The 21,136-nt window shown below is 41.2% G+C and overlaps 1 protein-coding gene across 3 annotated transcripts in view; it reads left to right on the top strand.

The window, feature by feature from the left end:
• The window catches only part of ADAMTS12 (ADAM metallopeptidase with thrombospondin type 1 motif 12), a 172,120-nt gene that overhangs the window by 52,428 nt on the left and 98,556 nt on the right, over positions 1 to 21,136 (top strand). For all 3 annotated transcript variants that reach the window (XM_080574248.1, XM_080574247.1, XM_080574249.1), the window contains one exon: positions 15,026 to 15,200. In XM_080574248.1, coding sequence (XP_080430374.1) covers positions 15,026 to 15,200 — 175 coding nt within the window. The remainder of the gene's footprint in view (positions 1 to 15,025; positions 15,201 to 21,136) is intronic.

Genomic DNA, 21,136 nt, shown 5'->3' with positions numbered 1-21,136 from the left:
GAAGATGAGCTATGCTGAGTGAATGTGCTCTGCTGTGAAGTCCCTGAAGGGCATCTTGGCCTGATGTTATGGCTACAAGAAAATAGAAACCAGGAGAGTAAAAGGCACAATAGGAACAAGCCTCTTGGGAGGCAAAAGAAATGCAACCCAGAAAGCCTTTTTCCGTACTGAAAAAGCTCCTACAAAGGCAGCAGCTGAGCAGCAGATGGTGAATTGTGTCTTGGAGGGTGTTATTTGCCAGGCCCTTGGCTTTGCTGAGTACACAGCAGACTTTCAGAAGGAAATAAAGGTCAACAGCAGGTTCTTGGGGAGAGGTGTAAGAACAGAGCTAGGAAATAGGAACATCTCCTTGACATGCTGTTTCTGAGCTGTAGGTGGCATTTTTCTATTTGAGAGCCCGGGATTAATTTTCCCTAAATGGGTTTATCCAGCCTCTTCTGGAACCTCTCTAAACATTTCCCATTTACAGTTCTGTGTGACAAATGCCCCCCTCAGCTTAAACGTGTCTTAGATGAAAAAAATCTTTTGTAACCTCGCAGCATTTTTAAAGCTCCCTAGCTCTTGTGCTAGAGCAGACAGCAAATAGGCAGAGACTCTCCAGTTTCTCTGTGCCATTTGCCACCTGCCCTATGTTGTCTCTCATCCATCCTTTTCAGGTGCTTATTACATAGAAGCTGCTCTTTACCCTGAGTCACCTCTCTGTGTACTTTTTCTACTTCTGTTCCCTATTTTTGGGAGCAGGAGGCCAGGAGACAAGACATTACAAAGTGTTCAATGTGTAGGTGTGTTGTGGATTTACAAAACGGTACTGTAATTTTTTTTTCTGGTTTGCACTGAATTACTGTGTTCTGCTATTTTTTGCATCAAGTATATAGTAATTTTGCATCCGTTTTACTAGTGGGTTGACTGAATTCCTCCTGTAGTTTTTGAAGAGAAAAGAGGGAAGAGAAAAGAGAGCCCCATCTTGTTAACGTGCTTTTTTTTTCCCCTCTATTTTCTTTTTGATGGGTACTTTAGCATACATCACAGTACCCACTACAAAGAATTTTGCTAGGTTTGGACACAGGGGCTTACTCTGGTGTGGTCTGTAGTTTCTGGAAGTGCTCTAACCAATTTCAGTGCATACAGGAGACTTACTGGGATATGAACATAGTCTGAATGGCAATGCTGATGGAAAGGATGTTTTGGTCCTCCCCTTACTTCACTCCCAGGTTCTGCTGAGTCTCTGGGAGACAGGGAAATGCCTGTCAGAGTCAAACCTGCGCTCCAGAAAATGGAGGCAGTGGTAAGAAAGAGAGGCTGCCCCTTCATTTCCTTTCCCCATGCGCTGTTTCTTGTGCAAGAGTGGCCTCCCAGCTGACCTTCTGCATGGTGACGTGACCATTAGCATGTCTGTGTCAGTACAGCCAACACTACCGTATGTTGTTTGGCCCAATGTGCTTCAAAGTTCGCTTTCCTGCGATGTCTCCAAGGGCTCTGATCCCTTGGGAACTTCCCCTCATGCTTTGAAATATAATGGCTTTTTGTAATGCTTATGACGCAGATGCGTGGTCTGAAGATGGTACCGGGACTGAGAGAAATTTTCCTGCCACAGATAGCTATGTAGCAGCAGAGTCCAAGAGATTCTCTGTGTCCTTGCCCTGGGCTGCTGTCTGCACACCGTATTGCTCCCTTCGGACAGGTCTGAATGTGACTGGAAAAACCCTTGATCTGGTCAGTTGTGCCCAGCGACGGGACGAGAGGTAACGGGCACAAACTGAAGCACAGAAAGTTTCAGCTCAATATGAGAGGGCACTTCTTTACTGTGAGGGTGACAGAGGACTGGCACAGGTTGCCCAGAGAGGTTGTGGAGTCTCCTTCTCTGTAGATATTCAAAACCCACCTGGATGCCCTCCTGCGCAGTGTGCTCTGGGTGATCCTGCTTGGCAGGGGGGTTGGATTGGAGGCCCTTCCAACCCTGCCCATTCTGTGATACTTTTATTTTCTGTGTATAATTAGAAGCATGGGTAAGATGGGCTGCTTGTCATTCTTCCCCACAAGGGCAGTGCAGCTGCAACTCCATCTGTGTAGACCAAGCCTGAAATGCAAAAGTCGCTCTGGGCCTTTCTCTGGAAACCATTGAACATGCTGACTTCCCAACGGCTTCAGTAGGGGCTAAAGGATTCGACACCTCAAAGGCGGTGCTTGGCATTTCATCAGATTTAGCTTCCTAGCAGAAGGGTCTTGGAATTAGCAGAGATTTAATTATGCCAGTCTTAGTGTAAGTAGTTTACTCAGTTACTGGTTTTGTACCCACTTCCCATTTTGTGTGGTTCTTACTGAATGTACATCCTGCCAAGTTTTGAACTGAAACTTGAATGTGAATGGATTTAGGGGTTTTTGTTTGTTCTGCAGGCTTTAGTTTTCAGTGTGGTTTTGTGTGTGTGTGTGTGTTTGTTTTTGAACAACTTGAATCTGAAATCATGAGTCATCTCTGCACCTTTGAGAGAGTTGTTCTGCCTTCAAGCTGTGGTGTCTCACATGTACGGGTAATTTGGATGATGTATTAGTGTGTGCAGTGCACCTCTCATATCAATGGAAGTGGATTTCAGTCAGAATTAAAGCTTCCAGGGTGGAATTTATATAAAGTTTAGAGCTAACTTGCATACGTTATGCTCTTAAAATGACCTGAGCCCAACGCTGAATCAGCTCAGCCTCCAACTTTGGTTATGGGACCTGGAACTTGTACCCGGTTTGTAAAAACATTTATGGTGCTGTGCCAGATGCAGTCGTAAAATCACTTAGTTTTTCTTTGTCAGGCAGACAGAAATAACAGGGAAAGTCAAATGAGTGGCATGTGGTTTGCCTCAGGCCAGCAGAAGTGTAGCATTTCTGTTCTAATTACCAGTTTTTGTTATGCAGGTTTCCAGACTACATTGTACTAAGCATCATCTGTGTATTAGAGGCTGTGCTTTGCCCTTCACATTCTGGGACTCCAAACCTTTTTCTTACGGCTCTGTTTCATTTCTTCTCCCCTCTCTTTCCATATCTCATTTCTTACTCTCAATCGTTTTTCAATACAGCCATTGCTTGTAATGCAAAATAACCTTTTCAGTGTACTATCACTCATATTTTGATATATTCTGGTATCCTAACTTGTCACAGCTGCCCTCAGATGGGGACTGGATTTTCTTGTTTCATAATGTATTTGGTTTTGATAAACACCCTTCCCCTTCATTCCTGCCCACTGGCAGTGCAGAAATCTGCCATTTGAGCATCGCTCTCAGCCTGTGCAGAGCAAGTAGAGCAGTTGTTTTCTCATGCCTCCCATGGAAACAAGGGCAGAATGTTTCAAGCATTTATTGGGCAGAAGCGTTAATTTCTCCTGTAGGCACTGAGCTGAAACTCAGTGTAACAGTGCTGCTCTGAGGTTATCGTTTGATGTGGGAAAATGACCTTTTGGAAAAGCACTGGAAGCATGAATAGTGAAGAGACTGATGGCATCAGTACTGTCTGCCTTTTAGGTTACCTTGATGTGACTTTCAAGGTAAGTGGTGGTGTGACCCTTCTTAGGCATGCTGAAATTCATTCAGAAGTCCCATCTGTGGCACACAGCCAGAGGTTTCATGAGTCTGCAGGAAAGAGAGGCAGAAGCTTTCTCCCTGACACCCTGACAATCACAACTGCAGACCTAAATCATACCCTCTGCTCCAGACAACTCTGCTTGTTTGTGTGATGGAGCTGCACAGAATAAAGCTAGAAGAAAGTCAGCAGATGGGTCAGCGAAATCCAGTCTGACGTTTCTCAGACTTCAGTCTTCAGCTTCTTCAAGCAAAATCATTTCTGTGGAGGAGCAGAAGGTGTACTGTGATCTTCCTTTTTCTTCTCTTCGGGAGAGTAAAGCCCCTGCCAGGCTTTCATCCACTGCAAAAAGGGATAATTGTGCTTTCTTCCATCCATCTGCACACGTCGTGGCAGCTGTCTCTTTGGTTCATCATTCTGAACTCTGCTTTACTGTCTGTTGACTAGGGTTCCTGTGGGTCACAGTAATACAAACAAGACTTGTCAGTAGAAACAATGCCAGTTGTCACTTGATCAAATATTTGTATTTAGTTATTCTCTAATAAGTTTGAGCTCTGCAGTGCTAACATTGCCATGCTTGCTGGCGTGGAATTAGTTTTAGAATGTAAGTGAGCAGGAAAACAAAACATTCTTGGTGCTTTCAGTCTGTAGGATTAGAGATTGCATCCGTGGATCCTCTTGCTTATGCTTGCATTGTTATTAGAAATCAAAGTTTAGGCAAGAATCCTCTTACTGATTTGGTGTTTATTCTTTATTCTTTAGTGTTATGTAGGCTTTAAACCTTTAAATTTGATCTGCTTTACAAACTGTAAAAGTTTACTGTCTACCAAATCAAAACATTAGAACTCATCCTGTTATCAGAAGTCTCAAGGGATTTCAGAAGCTGGGTATTACAAACCATTCTTCTAACATTTATTTCTGTTTTCATGAGAAGCTGTTCAGATATTAGAGGGGGAAAAAGTATTTATACCATGTAAACTCCTTAGATACAGTGCTTTTTGAACAAGCTTAATTAGAAAGAGATGAATTAGATGTTCCAAGAGTATTTTCCAAGAATAAAACAGCTGTTACTCTTTCCTACTTCTCCAAACTGAAGGTTGTTTTTGGAGGAATTGGGGAACATATTTTGTCTCAGAACAGGGACACCTGCCAGGTTGTTTTTGGATCCCAAATTAAGGCAAAACTTGCAATAATCTCACCCGCCTGTGACTGTAGTCAAAGTAAGCCTCCTGAACCTGGACAAACAGCTTGTGTTTTTTTTGTTGTTTATTTGTTTTGCTTTGTTGGTGGTTTTATACTTATTCAGTACAAGTCGCCATTAAAACTTCCAGTATACAAGGGTTTTGCAAGGTGGGAGGGGGAGGAAGGAGAGACCAAGGATTTGAGGTTGAGTCAAACACTCAGAAAAGTTATGTGGTGTCACTGAGGTTGGACGGTAAAGGTTATTAATCTTTAATTTAGATTTAACTTGCTATTAGATTCACTCTGAAGTAGAGCTTAAGGCTGTATTGATATTTTTCATACTCATTGCTTGCTGGAGTGCTCAGTATTATCTAGCCGACTTATGCAGGAGGAAAGACTTGTGCAGCCACTTTGCATTCGAGAGTGATGAGACCTGCTGTGTGGATGTGCTTGTGCACAGGCTGGGCATGGTGGGCGTATCACCTCCCTGGATTTTGGCAGGTTCAGCAGCCCAAAGGACCACACCATTTGCTCCAAAGACTCAGTGGACTTGTCAGCCATCGAACTGCAAAGGCAATGTGGGCAAAAACTGCCCTGGACCTCAGGAGTGCCCTGGGCTTCAGAGAGCCCTTAGGAGTCCATCTCTCAGCGGCAGTGTGGAAATCAGGCTGGCAAATAGAATAAGGACTCAAACTGTGCTGGAGTTAATGAATTACGAGTCAGATGTGTCATGCAATTTCCCTGCTGGACGCTCAGCCTGTGGCAAACACAGGCTTGTTTCAACTTAATATCACCAGTGCTGGAAGTTGTGTAAGATTTAATAAATGTCATCTTCGCTGTATTTTAAGACCATAAAAATGGATGTTCACTGTATCTCCACTAATGGACAATAAGTTTTTATTCTGTTGGAATTTAATGGTGTGTCTGATCCTTAGATGCAGAAAAGAAGCACAGATCTGGCTTAAGCAGATCAAACAGGATATATTTCAAAAAGTAGAAAATGAGAATGTGGAAAGAAGCAGAAGGGCAGTCTGGGAATTAGACAACAAGAAGTGACTGATACGGTTAGAGATGTAGTGGTTCATCTTCTTCATGAACCACTGGAGATCACAAAGCGGAAGCCTGTACAGAGATTAATGAGGCTTTAAGCAGCTTCATGGCCATGCAGAAATCACCTTTCATTTACAGATCTTCTATCATAAGAAAAGTAGTCTGATGGGATATGTCTATGATGCCAGTCTAGCTAGTTGGTGGCCAGCAGGATACCCAGAACTGAATGTGTAAATAAGACACATGGATTGCTGCTTCTAAGAGTAACCAACAAAGAGCCAGAAGAAGTAGAAAATGTTTTTAGGATGGACAATAAGGATTAGGATGCCATGACCTGATGTATGAACAAAGGTGCTTTTTTTTTTTTTAAATGTGAGCCATTCTCAAATACTCACATAAGATTAATTTCAAAGAGAACTTCCTCTAATATAAATGAATACAGCCAAGGTAATTCAGGTTCTGTAAGAAATGCGAAGCTTGCAATGAGTTGGAGGTCCACAGAAGTAATTCCTGGCTGTCAGTTTATATGTAGTAAACTCTTTCTGGGGCACTGCAGAGGAATAGATGGACACAGAATTTGGTCTGTTTGCTTCTCTTACCCATTTAAATAAATGGTGGATTTCAAATGTGGACCTGCCTTAGCTTCTTTAAATGCATCCTAGATAACCTTCATCCAAGTCTCCATCTTTGCAGAACTGTGGGAAGAGGAATGAACCAGTCCTGCTCAAGCCCAGGTTTGGACTGATATAATAAGATAATGATACTGTCCTTTCCCTTGCTTTGTCCTAAAAATAAGCTATTTTAATTTTGTACCAAAACTATGCTAAACTATAAGACTCTGTTCCGGAGGCTTAGCACCTTTGTCACTAAATCCTGCTGAAAGCATCATTTATTTTCTTTCAAAGAGATAGAGTGCTGGCTTTTTGTGTGGGTGATGTTCATAATACAAACTCTTGTCCTATTTCTCAATTCTTGAAAGAGAATCAGCCTCTCAGCCTTCTCTCTGCCTGAGCAATGGCATGGCAGGTCAATTTCTTTGTAGCTGTAGCTGAGGAAGGAGGTGAAAATTTTGCTTGGACCCTTGTGTCACAGGGTTTGTGTTTTAGCAGGAGGTAGGAACCAATGATGTTTCAAACAGAAAGACCTTGGGAGGGCAGGGGGGAATTCAAAGAAAGCAAATCAGAATCAGAAAAAGGAAAACAAGCTCAGCATGTATAATGTTTGCAGATAATTTACTTCAGTAGTTCAGTTTTGATTATTTGAGGCTGAAATTCTCTGGTAATGAGTGTGGGAATACTTCTGTTCCCTACAGCACAATTTTTTCTTTAATTAGAAAAGTCCTTTATTCAAACTGAATTTCTCTTACCACACATTGCAGTTACAATATGTGGCTGTGCAGCAGAGTACTTAAGGGTAAAACCAGCATCTTTTCCTCTTATTTTTGTTTTCCTTAATTTCTAAAAACTCACCATGTTTTCAGAGTCCATTGCTAATTTATTGTTGGAAATATTGCAGTCTACTTTGAGGAACAAACTGCTCTCATTACAGATGTTACTTTTTTGGCATTATTGTCAATGTGTTCAGTAATACAGAATTGGACTCAAAGATTTTTATTTTTTTCCCTCCCCTTTTTGCCTGACATACACCCACTAATTCCAGCCCTTCCTGTCTGGAATAGAAGTGCAAATTGCAAAACTTTGCCAAGGCTGAAGCTGTTCCTCTCCCTTCTCCCACAGGACTCTGCTTCAGTTTCCTGTGTGGAAGTGATTGAAAAATTCCTGCCAGAAAATATATTTTGACAAAAAACCCTGAACATTTGACCAAAAGAAATATTATATAAAAAAAAATACCTCCTTTCCACTGGACAACAGAGATTTCTACTGAAAATTAAAAAAGTTGGCTGAAAAGCTTGAGTCAGAACTGTCCTAATATTGCCTCATGGTGAGCAACGTGGGAGTGTGGGAGATGCAACGTGTCCAGGGAGCCATTTGTGTAAAAAGGATGAGACACTTGAGTGAAAAATCCCATTAAGTAGTGTAGAAGCGCTTCCAAATACAGCCTAGGAAAAAAAAAAAAAAAAGAAAAAGAAAAAAAAAAGCCAAAATATGTTGGAATTTGAGGAAGATTGGAAGGAAGGAAGAACAATAATACATTTTTTCAGTTTTCCACAATAGGCATTGAGAGACCCGGCGCCCCTCCATTTTCTGGCCGTTTCTATTATTTTATACAGTAGCTTTTCATGAGAAAGTATGAATGAAGAGAACTTGGCTGCAATCACTTTTTCTGTGGTAAAAACTAACCTTTTTAATCTGCATTTTACAATAAGCATAACTCAGCTTGCTTATTTCTGATGAGAATTTCATAGTGAGGATTATTTGTATATCCCAAGGCTATGTGAATGCACCCGGGAACTGCAGTTCATCACATTATCAAATGTGCTACAAAATGCAAAAAATATATATATATATAAATGCTATAAACTGTTGAAAAACGAAACAAAAAACCACACACATACATTGTATGTATACATAGCTTGAAATCTGATGGATTTTAAATGAAAAACACTTGCTGTTACATTTGGGAGTCAAAAAAGAACAGATACAATGAGCAAAATTAAAGAAGCACTTAAACAGCAAAGAGAAATTTGCCAGTTCTGAGTGCTCTGAAGTAAATCTAATGTGAAGATAGGTGACATTTTCTTCCAGTTAGTCTCATTATTTCCTTTCTTGCTGTACAGCCTGTGGAGAATGAAAGTACAAGTGCAAAGTGTGAACTCAGTAAGTCCTGAAAGTCTGTTGAATGCTGTTTGAAAGTACATCTGCATGTGCTGGAAGCAGACTCGGACAGTCAGTCACTTCATCCCAAGCGGCACTGGTGAGCACAGTGCATTGTGATTTTCATATTTGGTTTCACCCATAAATTTACACAGGTACTGCATTCCTCATGAAGACAGAGCAGGAAATTGAATTCATTAAAAAATATTTTCCCCAAGTAGATTAGCATATGAAATATAAAATATTAGTCTTCTCTTTTTTAGGCTTATTTCTTAGAGTTCCACATTTCTCAGGGTTAAAACTGTGATAGTTTTATTCATTAGCTCTATAATGTGTAGGGTCTTTACATTTCCAATTGATAGATTGTGTAATTGATAATTTGTTCAATGTATGATTTAGAGCACGGCGCATGTGCTCTTCTTTGTCATTCTGGACAGGAATGAAAACAACTATTCCTACCTGACAGCCAATCAGTCAAAAATAAAACAGTTTCAGGATAAACAAAGCAAGGCTAGAGGATCTTGTTTAGAAGATAAACAGGTGCCTGTTTGGTTAAGGCAAAGGATTTCTTGCTACAGGAAGTCTTTGTGGAAGAAAAACAATTCAAGAAGCTCCATTCTGATGGAGCTACTTCCACCATAGCAGGAAGTCCTGCTGCAAGTATGAGTCCTAGCTGCCTTATTATGTCCACGCCGAATTACCAGGCATGCCAAAACTTGGTACTGGACACAAGTTTTGAATGAGATGGATGTGTAGGGTACAAGACATGGTCATTTTCACTTGGTTTCAAGTCCCTTTCTGGGGAGTGAGAGCAAGTTAAGTGTTTTCAGTAGAATTATATGTGGATAGACTCTGTAACCATGATGAGGCTTTTGTTTGGTTTTTGTCTGACACAATATTGAGCTGCCAGAGGAAAATGATCATAGCCCTTTAGTATCTTCAGATTTATTCCTTTTCCCATCATCCTACTGACTGATGTTAAGCATGGACATACATGTTGGCAGCAAACTATATGTATTACACATAGAAGGTAGCATCATATATTCCAGTGCACTGCACTGTTGAATTGCAGTTGCAGTTCTAACAGTTTGTGAGTGATTTGGCAGTGACACAGAGTTGGTGTAAAGAAAGAAGTTTGAAGATACATTTGAGGTGTATTTAGCATCAGTGAGTGTTCATGATAAAGGAGGAAGCTGAGTGTTCGTGATAAAGGAGGGAGTGTCCCTAAATTTGCTTTGACTTACAGGAAAGAAAACATTTATGTAACACATAGACAGAGCTGTATTTAAGATACTGTTCGCAAGAACCTTTACATCCTCTTGGACTGGTGGCTGGGAATAATACTGACTAGGGAATCTAGTTTAGTTTATTTTCCTTTATTTTCATCTTCTTTTCCATCTTTTTTCCCCACATGGTGTTTGCAGTACCATATGAACAGCAGCTGCAAGAAAAATAAGGGCAATGCATGCACTTATTTCAAGCTAGCAACATGGATAGAGGATACCTGTATACTGAAACTGTCTGGAAATAAGGAGTACTTGGGGATGTTGGTTACACATTGACCAACACCCTTAGAAAGATAAGATCTGGCCTGGTCACAATATCCTGTCTCTGTCCTGTACTTAGGGAACACATCAAGGCATCTCTCTTTACCGTGGAGAATGCAGATGGCACTAAAATGCTGTGTAAGATGTAATGGTATCAATCTTATTCCATATTTTAGCAATGATGTTTTCATCCAAGTTTCAAACTCTTTTAGAATTTCCCAGAGCACAAAGTTCAAGTGAAAGGAAAGATTGCTTATAAATCTCTTACTTCACCGAGGAATTTATTATACACAGAGCAGGCAGTTTTGTTTAAACAAGTTCTATGGCAGCTAGAATTTAGGATCTGTGAGAACTTCTGGAGCAAATTGTTTATTTTTTATTTTTGCTGCAACTTGCAATCTGTCTAGAATTATAGTACTTGAAAAAACTGTCTGTTCTGCTGGATCTTCTGAATAAGAATAGGAAACAACAGTAACACAGTATCACCTCTGCCTTTTCTGTCTTTGCAGTCTTACTAGCATACAGATTTTTAATGTACTTTTCAAGTCTGCAGTACAAAACGAGAGAAGGAAGCATTCTCTTGCCTTAAGAACCACATTTTAGGCTGAGGTTAAAACAGAGCCATCATGAGCCATCTTGAGGTCAGAGCTGAAAGCAGAAAAATAGCAACAAGCCCTCATTATGATTCAAAGTGCACAGTCAGTGGCCTAACAGGTACTCTATTTGGTAACAGTGCTGGCTTATATTTTTCCATGCCATCCCATCAGTTGCTTGTGGGGACTCACCACTGAATTAACGTGTGAAATGACTGCATGAGTGCGCCCAGTTAGTATTGCCAAGCTGACCATGAAGGATTGCGTGTGACTGTATTGGGCTTACATGGCAAGGTTTTGGTAGCAGGGGTGGCGTCTGTGTGAAGAGTCCAGAAGCTGCCTCATGTTAGATAAGGGCCAGTTTCAGACGACTTCAAAGGGACCCACTGTTGGGCAAAACCAAGCTACCAGCAATGTTGTTCGCACCTCTGTGAGAGCAGATTTAAGAAAGGGGAAAACCTGCTGTGCCACAGCAGCTGGGAGAGAAGAGTGAAAACCAGCCCTGCAGCCCCTGAGGTGAGTGCAGCAGGAAGGCAGGAGGTGCTCCAGGCAGGCAGCAGCAGTTCCCCTGCGGCCTGTGGAGAGGCCCCTGGTGCAGCAGGCTGTCCCCCTGCAGCCCACGGGTCCCACACGGAGCAGATCTCCACGCTGCAGCCCGTGGAGGAGCCCCCGGTGGAGCAGGTGGATGTGGCCTGGAGGAGGCTGCGGCCCATGGAGAGCCCCCGCAGGAGCAGGCCCCGGGCCGGAGCTGCAGCCCGTGGAGAGGAGCCCACGCAGGAGCAGGGGGTCTGGGGGGAGCTGCCGCCCGTGGGGGACCCGTGCTGGAGCAGTTTGCTCCTGGGGGATGGACCCCGTGGTACGGAGCCGTGTGGGAGCAGTTCTTGAAGAGCTGCTGCCTGTGGGCAGCTCCCACAGGCTCAGTTCGGGAAGGACGGCATCCCGTGGGAGGGACCCCGCGGGGAGGAGGGGCAGAGAGGGACCGGGAAGGAGCGGCGGAGACGAAGTGTCAGGGACTGACCACAGCCCCATTCCCCATTCCTTTGTGCCACTCGAGGAAGATGAGGTGGAAGAGGGTGGATGGGGGGGAAGGTGATTTTAGTTTGCTTTTAGTTCTTACTGCTCTAGCTTGTTAATAATAGGCAATAAATTATATTAATCTCCCTATGCTGAGTCTGTTTTGCCTGTGATGATAACTGTTGAGTGATCTCCCCGCCCTTATCTCAACCCTTGAGCCCTTTCCATCATTATTTTCTACCCCTTTCCCTTTGAGGAGGGGGAGTGAGAGAGAGGTTGTGATGGAGTTCAGCTGCCTGCTTAGAGTTATTCTTGTTTTATTCAGAGCTGGTATCAGTTCTAGCTGTAGGTTAGCTGTGCTACTCCAGGGTGTCAGGAGCTGTTGAGGCATGTTGAATTGTGAGTTGATGATCTGAAAAGGTCTGGAATGTCTCCCTGGTAAAATGGACCCCCAGGCATCTCCTTCATGTTTCACAGTGACTTCAGTCTAGATGTTGAGTGTGGGAGCAGCCTTTATCTTCCCAAGACAGAGCAATCTGCAGCCAACAAATATTAAAGTGCTGTCTTTTATAAACCTCTTTTAAGGAACAAATGTTAAAACTGTCACATAAAAGTTATTCATGTCTGAGATGTCTTTCTTCAGGTGAAGAGACATAAACATGGTCTCTTCCAGAAAGTAAGGGACATCAAAAATTTCCAGGTTTTCTGCATAAAGTGCAGGAGGCATCTCTTGGACCTTGCCTCACGTAACGAAGAGGAGACAAGCAGGAAGATAGTAATTACAACTAGAAGAAGGCTGGTGCAGCTAACTGTTTCTGTTCAAATTCCATTATCCATCCACATGAAGAATGAAACACATACAGACATGCTTCAAGTAGCTGCATATACTCCTGGAAAGTGATATGATGATAATGATAAGGGTAGTAGTAGAACTACTACAGGTAAGCGTTTATTGTAGAGGACAGGAGGAAAATTTGTTTCACCCCTGATCTACAGGAAGACTGGCAGGATTTCTACCTTAGGAGGGTGGGACAGGGAAATTATAGTGCTGAACTTAACAAATGATGTCTGCAGAATGCCAGCTGGTTTGGGATGTCTGTTGTGGCATAGCTGACTTTAGAATAGAGTTGTTATGGCAAAAAGCATTAAGACTGAGAAAGCAGATGTTCCATATTGAGAAACAGTAACATTAAAAAAATAAAAATAAAATCAATGGGAATGTCCAAAGCCGGGTTCTGTAATAGCCAATGGTTACTGGCTCATTGAACAACCTTTCCTGCCATCTGTGTGTGTGCATTTGCAATATGAAATATGTTTATTTTTTCTTTATTCTCATGCTCTGTAAAGCTTGGATGGATAGCTGAATTTTCACATACAGAAACTAGGGAGTTTGGCAAATGAGGTCACTACTGATACACACCATTTTTTATGTGAGTGCCTTCCTTTTTACAGATGCAACTTTGACACAGTAAGCCAGTGACTAATCAGTCTGCCCTACAAAATCAGGGTCTGCAGTGAAGATGGCTAGTTCTTCCTGGTTCCAACCAGGCTAAAAACGCAAAAGGACTTATAAAATATAAAATGAATGAATCCTGTGGAATGAAATGGAATGGGTAAAGACCTGTGCCAATGCTTTGATTACTTGAGCAGCAGGAGGAATGCAACATCTACTTATTTCCTGGTCTAGCCTCCACATACGAATTCCTCCTCTGTAGGTTCATGCTTGCTTGACATCAATATCCATTCTAAGCATGGGATTTATTGCTTTCATAGTGCATCTCAGACTATGTCAAAAGTAGCCTTGATTTATAATTTAAAAAGAAACCTGGGCATTTTTGGTTTCGTGTTTAAGAATCTGAAGGCTCGATTTCTTTTTCCTTAAAAAAGAAATGAAAACATACAAGCAGTAACAGTAATACCAGATGAGCGAACATATGTGACTTTGAGTCTTAAACCTGTGAAGCCTTATGGGTGTAACCTTAAGGCTTCAAGCCAAGAGTAACTGGCTTTTAAACTTTGAGTTGCTGTAGAAAACTGGAAAGGGAAAGAGTTGTCACTTTTTAGAGATGTTGGGACAGACTCCCCAGCTCCAGAGAGTTCCCTCTTATTCTTGCTCTCATGCTGGCTTTCCCAACTGTCTAGGTAAACTGGGGGACCTTGGAGTATTTCAGAAGGATTTTTAAAATTTTTCTGTCTGTGTAAGTTTGAATACACCAGCTAAGGGATCACAGTGTTGCTGATTTTTTTTTCTTCCCTGTCCCAGAGCAAGTTAAGAAGGATGCACTGACCACAGCAAGAGAATAAACAAGAATAAACAAAGATTGAAAAAAAGCTGTAAGAGTGGGTGGGATACCTTGATCTTTTGTTGCATCCCCAGCATGGGCTGGGGGACCTGAGTTGTCAGTAGATTCTTCTCTTTAGATCTAGTATTGCTCTGTATATATTGGAGTGGAGGGGCTGTAGAATGGTTTTGCAACGTTAGCAATCCCTGCAGAAATGCAAACTGAGACACAGGGTACCAAGGCCATCCTCAGTTGCACGCATCTTTTAGATTTCAGCAGCAGGAGGTGTAAATGAATCCTGTGTAGTTCAGGTTGATATCAAAGGCCCTGTCAAAAGTGAGCTCAGTCAAAGTTAGGAGCTTGATACAGAAGCTGTAGCATGAAAAATTTTACAGCCTTTGTTATGCCAGCCTATTGTATGATCACAATAGCTTGCTATAATTCACGAAAAGCTGCTTATTTCTCCCATTGAAAGCCTGGGGGCTCGGGGTGGGTGGTGAGGTTTGTTGTTTGAGTTGAGAGTGGACCACAAAGTTCAGCCATTTTGTGTTGTGTAATCTGACTGTGGAATTTCAGTAGGAGCAGAATTACACTTTTCACTTATGAAATAGCTTCTATTCAGGGTTTGTTCTCTGGGGAATAGCTGCAAAATGCCAGAAGAACAAGATGCGGCCCTTTGTACTGCATCATGTTTGACTAATTAACTCTTGACCTTTCAGTGGCTTTGTACAAATATGGAAGCTTTTGCTTCAATACATGGAATTTCAGGCCATTAGGAAGAAGATATTTCTTCTGTTCCCATCTGGTCTGTTACACCTTCATGAGGTGCAAAGCAACTGTGATGTATGCAGCAAAATAAATGCTGAAAACATGTTGTTTTGTGTTGTTTTCATATTTTGATGCTGCAGTGTAAAGACTGGCTTATGAGAAAAGCTCAAGGATGGTGATGTGAAAAGAGTCTATTTTACTTTTGACTTCCGGTACTGGCCAGTAGAGATTAACTATTTTATGCTTATTTTCAGACTGGATATTTCCATCTGCCCCATGGGGATTACTTCATTGAGCCCATTAAAAAGCATCCACAGAAAGAGGGAACGCCCCATCCCCACATTGTCTATGAGGCAAATATCCTTCAAAATGCTTTAAGGAGAAGACGAGCAATCCCAGTGGAAGAACAACAAGCATGTGGATTGAATGGTACAAATGTTGCTGAATTTCTGCCTATTTGCCTTCCACATCTCTCTGAGCAGCTTTTATTTTCCAGCTGTCTGTGCCTTTCCTTCTGCCAGGCTTTCCTAAATTGTGGAAAAAGAGATTATGCAAAATGAGAGTGTCTCAGTCAAAACACCTCTGTGGCCACCCATCTTGTTCCTTTCTGAGTCCGAATTTAAATCCCCCTTGTGACTGCTGGAATATGTTTTTCACACCATTGCTCCTTTCTACCCCACACTTTTTCCTCCAGCCAAAATTGTTCAGTAAATTTGACTTGAAATTCTTCAGTAGTTTTGGGATGACAAGAATTGCAGTTGTTATTATTTTGAATAAAGTATACTCACTTCTTGGAAATGTTGTCCTTAATATAAAATATCCCACAGCTAATCCAGTGTTTATATTTAAGATTTATAGATTCTTTGTGATTGTTACCAGAATATTTAAAGACTTCTGACAGTTCTGAAAGTGTAGTATAAGGCATCAACAGATCAACAGTTATTTGTTTGTTTTGGTGTTTTTTAGAAGCATAAATAAAAAATAATTTACATACTGGAGCAAAAATAGTCGGTGTTATGCCTTTTGGGAAAACAAGCTAATAGGCTATCCTGGAAAGGTGGAGTATGTCTAGAGGGTAGTTGATATCTCCTATCTACAAAATGAGTTCCTTTAATTATTTTTTAGAATCATTTACTTTATTCATTCATTACTAATGGTAAACTTTTGGTAGGAAGAATGAAAAATAACCCAAATGATGTAAGGCCCAAGTTATGTACAAATAGAGGTGCGGAATATGTAGAGGTGTGTGTCTGTGTGTTTTTCATGGGTTAATGGTTAAATAATAGTTGGTTCTTTTCTGAGGGTGCAAAACAAGGAAAGGTATGTTGGAATTTTTAATTCTCAGTCATGACTCCTGCTGCAGTTCTATTGCTGTGTGATGTGAATTGATAATTGAAAGAAGCAAACAACAACTCAGCCCCCTTGTGTTTCTGGTTGTAGACCTGGATAGCACTTGTTGCTTGCTGTGTAAAAGCAGTGTGAAACTGCTGGGGGAAACCAGAAGCCTGATGGCTAGTGGGGAGATACTCAATTTTCTGTGACAATGCATAGGTGAGGATAAGGGGAAGCCATAAGAATTAGTATCAATGGTGTTTCTTACTGTTTTTCATCAAATAAAAATATATCTACTTTTTAGATAACTAAACCTTATGTTGATAAGCCATGAATATCTAATATTGGTGTCTATTTTAACAGATCTAAAGTATCTCCTTGATTTTCCATTTCCTCTGCTGACTGCTGGGATAAATGAGAGGAATTAGTTTAGATTTGCCTGTGAAGAGTGAGGAACTGTTCTAGCCTACTGTCCTCCATGTTTCTTTTATGCATGGAATAATGTCTGTAAGCAGTAATTTTAAGTGTGGAGAGAAGATAGGAGATAACAGGCATTGTGCTGTGTATTTGCTTTGTGTACTCTGGTTATTTTCTTTCTACTTCTCACTTTTTATCTTTGGGGTCTTCCTTTAAAGTATTGAAGAATGAGACTGAAAAAGACTGTCTATACCTGAACGCTGGGACAAATAGAGCATACCTTCCCTGAGATTTCATGAGTTAGACTAGCTAAGTTTGCTCTAATTGGCTTTTGGATTTAAACTCTCTGTCTGATGTTATTCATTGTAATATGACTGAGCTATTCCTGGTGCTAATAATATGTTCATGAAATTCCAGGCTAGCAAAGGGAGCATCTTATGAATTAAAAAAGTAATGCACTTGTCACTTAGGCTTCTGTGTTTAACTGACTTGATCAGCCTTTATAGGTTATGCCTGCTTTTGGTCAAGCAGTAATCTGCTTGACTGTAATAAAAGTAATCAGTGTGAAAAAGTGCATTGGGAAAAGAAAGCATTCCTTTCATTATGTTTCTGCTCTTTGTGTGAAAAGATATAATAATCACTGGTTCTTATGGTGGCCTTAACTCCTTAATTTGTGTTTTATGTTCTGTTATTCGACTGCTGTTGTAGCCAACTCTTCAACAGTGGTAGAAAAAGCCTCCGATGTCATTTCCTGTTTACAGTAGGCCTTATTAAAGAGCAACTGCTCTTCGTAGAGGTAGAATACAGAACAAAAATGGAAAGTGAGTTAATTCTTGAGTTCTTTGCTAAACATATTTACTACACAGGGTGTGGGGAATATTTGCTACATAAAAAGTTTTAAAGGTGGCAAGCTGACTCTTCCCTCTTTTCAACACCACAAGCACTTCCTGCTAAGTTTGATGCCAGAAGTCTGGTATACCCACTGATATCACAGATGGCCCAGATTAATGCCTTTTGGGATCACTTCAAAGGAAGACAATTCCAAGTTCTCATCTAATTGTAGAAACAAATTCTATTTTACAGATTCAACATCATGACCATTCTTCTGTATTCTCAGTCCTAACTTTGTGCTGGGCTGGGGAGTAACTGATAAAGAGCTGCCTGCCAGATCCTATGTTTGACCTGGTTTTCAGAGTCAAGTATCTTAAGCTTGTGGGCTGAGGTTCATTATACGGTGTGTGTGATTTTGTTTATTTGAGCTCTGATTCCTTTTTTTTTTTTTTTTTTTTTTTTGAACTTAAACCGGGACAGTTGAGCCATTTCTAAGAACTATGCCTGTGAAACAATTTGTACACCCAGGCTGAAATGTAATTGTATCAGGAATAGTGTAGCCAGCAGGAACAGGGAGGTGGTCGTCCCCAGGTACTCGGCTCTGGTGAGGCCGTACCTCGAGTGCTGTGTTCAGTTTTGGGCCCCTCACTACAGGAAAGACATCAAGGGTCTGGAGCATGTCCAGAGAAGGGCTACGAAGCTGGTGAAGGGCCTGGAACACAAGTCCTGTGAGGAGCAGCTGAGGGAACTGGGGTTGTTTTGTCTGGAGGAGGCTCAGGGGAGACCTTATCGCTCTCTACAACTGCTTGAAAAGAAATTGTGGGGAGCTGGGGATCAGCTTCTTCTCACAAATAACCAGTGACAGGACACAAGGGAATGGCCTGAAGTTGTGCCAAGGGATGTTCAGGTTGGAAATGAGGAGACATTTCTTCTAAAAAGAACAGTCAGGCATTGGAGTGGGTTGCCCAGGGAAGTGGTGGAGTCACGGCCCCTGGGGGTGTTCAAGGAAAGGCTGGACGTGGTGCTTAGGGACATGGTTTATTGGGTGACATTGGTGGTAGGGGGGTGGTTGGACCAGATGACCTTGCAGGTCTTTTCCAACCGTACAGATTCTATTATTCTATGATTCTGTGATAATTTTTGCTTGGAAAAGTTGAACCACATGGATGCTTTGAAGTCAGTACACAAATTTTGATGATGATAATAGTAATCTAGTTGGAGTTAGCAGGTCAGTCAGGCAAGGAATAGAAAGACTACTTTTACAAGCAAAATCAAAAAAGAGGGATTGCAGTAGGAAAGAGGAGGTGAGGATTCTTACTTCCTGTGCAGCATTTTTTAGTCTTTTTTCGATGTAAGGAGCTCTAGAAAAAAGCTCTGCGCAGTTCGCTCACAACAGCTTTTACTGTGACAATGACCAGATGAATCTCCAGGTTCCAACCCTGCTTGTCATCTGTCTCTAATCTACATACAGTAATACTTCTGCATCAGTTACATTCCTGTGCTCTTGCAATGATTATATTAATTAATTTATAATTTGCAGTATCCTGAAGTTTCATGTATTTGGAGAAAAATCATTGTGATAAATGATGTAAATTAGAACTTAGGTATGTGCTGTACGCTCCCACTGCTGCTAAGGCAATTGCAGGATGACTCAGTCATTAGCTGAATGCAAAACTGGGTGCTTATCTTAAGAACAGCACTATGATACAGTACATTGCAAGCTGCTGTCTTACAGTGATATTTGAAATGTGTGAGAAGGGGCAAACATGATAAATGAAAAATTGCCCTGACCTTTACAAATAACTTTTCTGATCATTTTTGCCTATAGGAGAGGAAAAGTGAGGATTTGTTTTGTTTTTCTAAATAGGCTATCTTAAAAACTTTCCACTGCTCCAAGATACATTGCAAGAGGATGAATTAACCTCCCTTTCACAAAATAAGAGATGATCTGCTCCGGTATCTTTCTGTTTGTTTTAATGCAGTCTGCTACAAGGTACTGGGTTTATTTGTAAGCTGCAAAATGGAGCTTTGTGAAGTTTGTGAATGACAGTGGAGCCCTTCCTGACTCAGCAGTGATAGGAGATTGCAGCACTACAGAGGGGACTGGTAGGATATGAAAAGATGGACTTTTTCTTGGTCTGGTGAGGTGGTCAAGTTGCAGTAGTTTAAAGGTAGGGTAGCTGAGTTTTATTCAGACTGCAGCCCAGTGATTGCTGCAGTAAACTATGCTATATAACTAAGTAAGGAGAGATTTATGGTATTAAAATAGATCTCTGTGAATAAGCCATTGGAGCTTTAGGCATAGAGCAGTTGTCATATGCTTTGCCTCATTTTGGCAGTTTTGAAAACAGTTGATAGATGAGTTCCACACATATCAGAATTTGGGATTAGTTTCACTTGTACATTAATCTCCAAATCCTTGTCTGCAGAGGAGTTACAAATCTTAGAAACTTCTCCCTCAGATTGAAGGCATTCGTTCCTTGGAGCTGTGATGGGATAAAGCTGGAGTGAGGGAGGAGGAGATGGTACCCTGGTGCTGTGAGAAGTGAGCAGAGGGGTGGAGGGAACTGAAGGAGCAGAGCAGCAGTATCTCTGCAAAACCATTTTTAAAGTAGTTTGAATGATGTTTTGTGTAGTAATTCATTTAGCAGGTGACTAGAATGTTATTAAGCTGTTTCAGAAGATAGTTATGTGCTGTTCTTCCTACGGGTTGTGTCTGAGTGCAGGATTTTATTGAATAATGGTCTTGGTCATTGATAATTAACTTGCAGCTGCCAGAGGACTCTCTTCTTTTTTTCTGTCTGTAAATGTACAGCATAAACTGTTAGTCTTGGCTCTTGACAGTGAAGTCCTTTGTTTAACCAGTTGGGAGAGGGCAGGAAAAAAGTCCAGGACACTGTTTTATTCTCAAAGGATAGTCTGTCTTTTTTTGGAAGAATATTGTGGCCAATGTAAGCAGCCTTGCTTGCTGGCAGAACCCGATACATGCTGCGTGACTTCCATATCTTTCAAAGAATGATGCTGACATTTTTCCAGTATTTGTTTATCTTGCGTTTAACCACATCAATTACTATTCAGCTTAATTTGCATAGTTTCTCCAAAACACAAAGTCTATTTTTTCTTAGAATAGTAACTTCACGTATTGAATTATAATAACCAAGATGAATTCAATGCAGAGGGAAGAGCATCTTTCTACCTGCATCCTTTTTCTTTCTTTAAACAAGCTCTGCAAACCTGTTTAAATGGTGCTTGCTGTGAAAAAAGAGCAAATGGATACATTTAGACAGAGTGACCTCTGTTTTAAAGCCGGAACCACAAAAGAAACAGCCTCCAGGAGTACGTGGAGTATCTCATTTCTGGAACAGTCTTCACTGAACTGAGAGCAGTGAGCACATGCTTGTGCAGACAGCAGGAGATTTTGCATTTCAGAGGTAGGATACCTGGGAAACACAGAAATCACAGCTGATTTTTTCTAATAGTGAATGAAAAAATTGCTTTTAACTGTTTGATATCAGCAGATTTTTTTTTTTCCCAAACAAGCTTATGAAAAAAGTGCAGAAGTTTCAAACTTTCTTTCTCTCCTTGTTTTGGATGAAATACAGTTAATTTTCTTCTGAGTACCTGGCATGGTGCTGTGTTTTGGATTTAGGATGAGAATAATGCTGCTAAGACCCTGATGTTTTAGTTGTTGCAGAGCAATGCTCACATAGAGCCCAGGATGTTTCAAATTCTGGTTTGGCCCTGCCAGCGAGGAGGCTGGTGGTGCACCAGGAGCTGGGAGGGGA

This window comes from Anser brachyrhynchus (assembly GCF_964034855.1).
Source record: "Anser brachyrhynchus genome assembly, chromosome: Z".
NCBI classification, from domain to species: Eukaryota; Metazoa; Chordata; class Aves; order Anseriformes; family Anatidae; genus Anser; species Anser brachyrhynchus.
The sequence above is the reverse complement of the archived record's forward strand: the minus strand, read 5'-3'. Positions and strand labels throughout refer to the sequence as shown.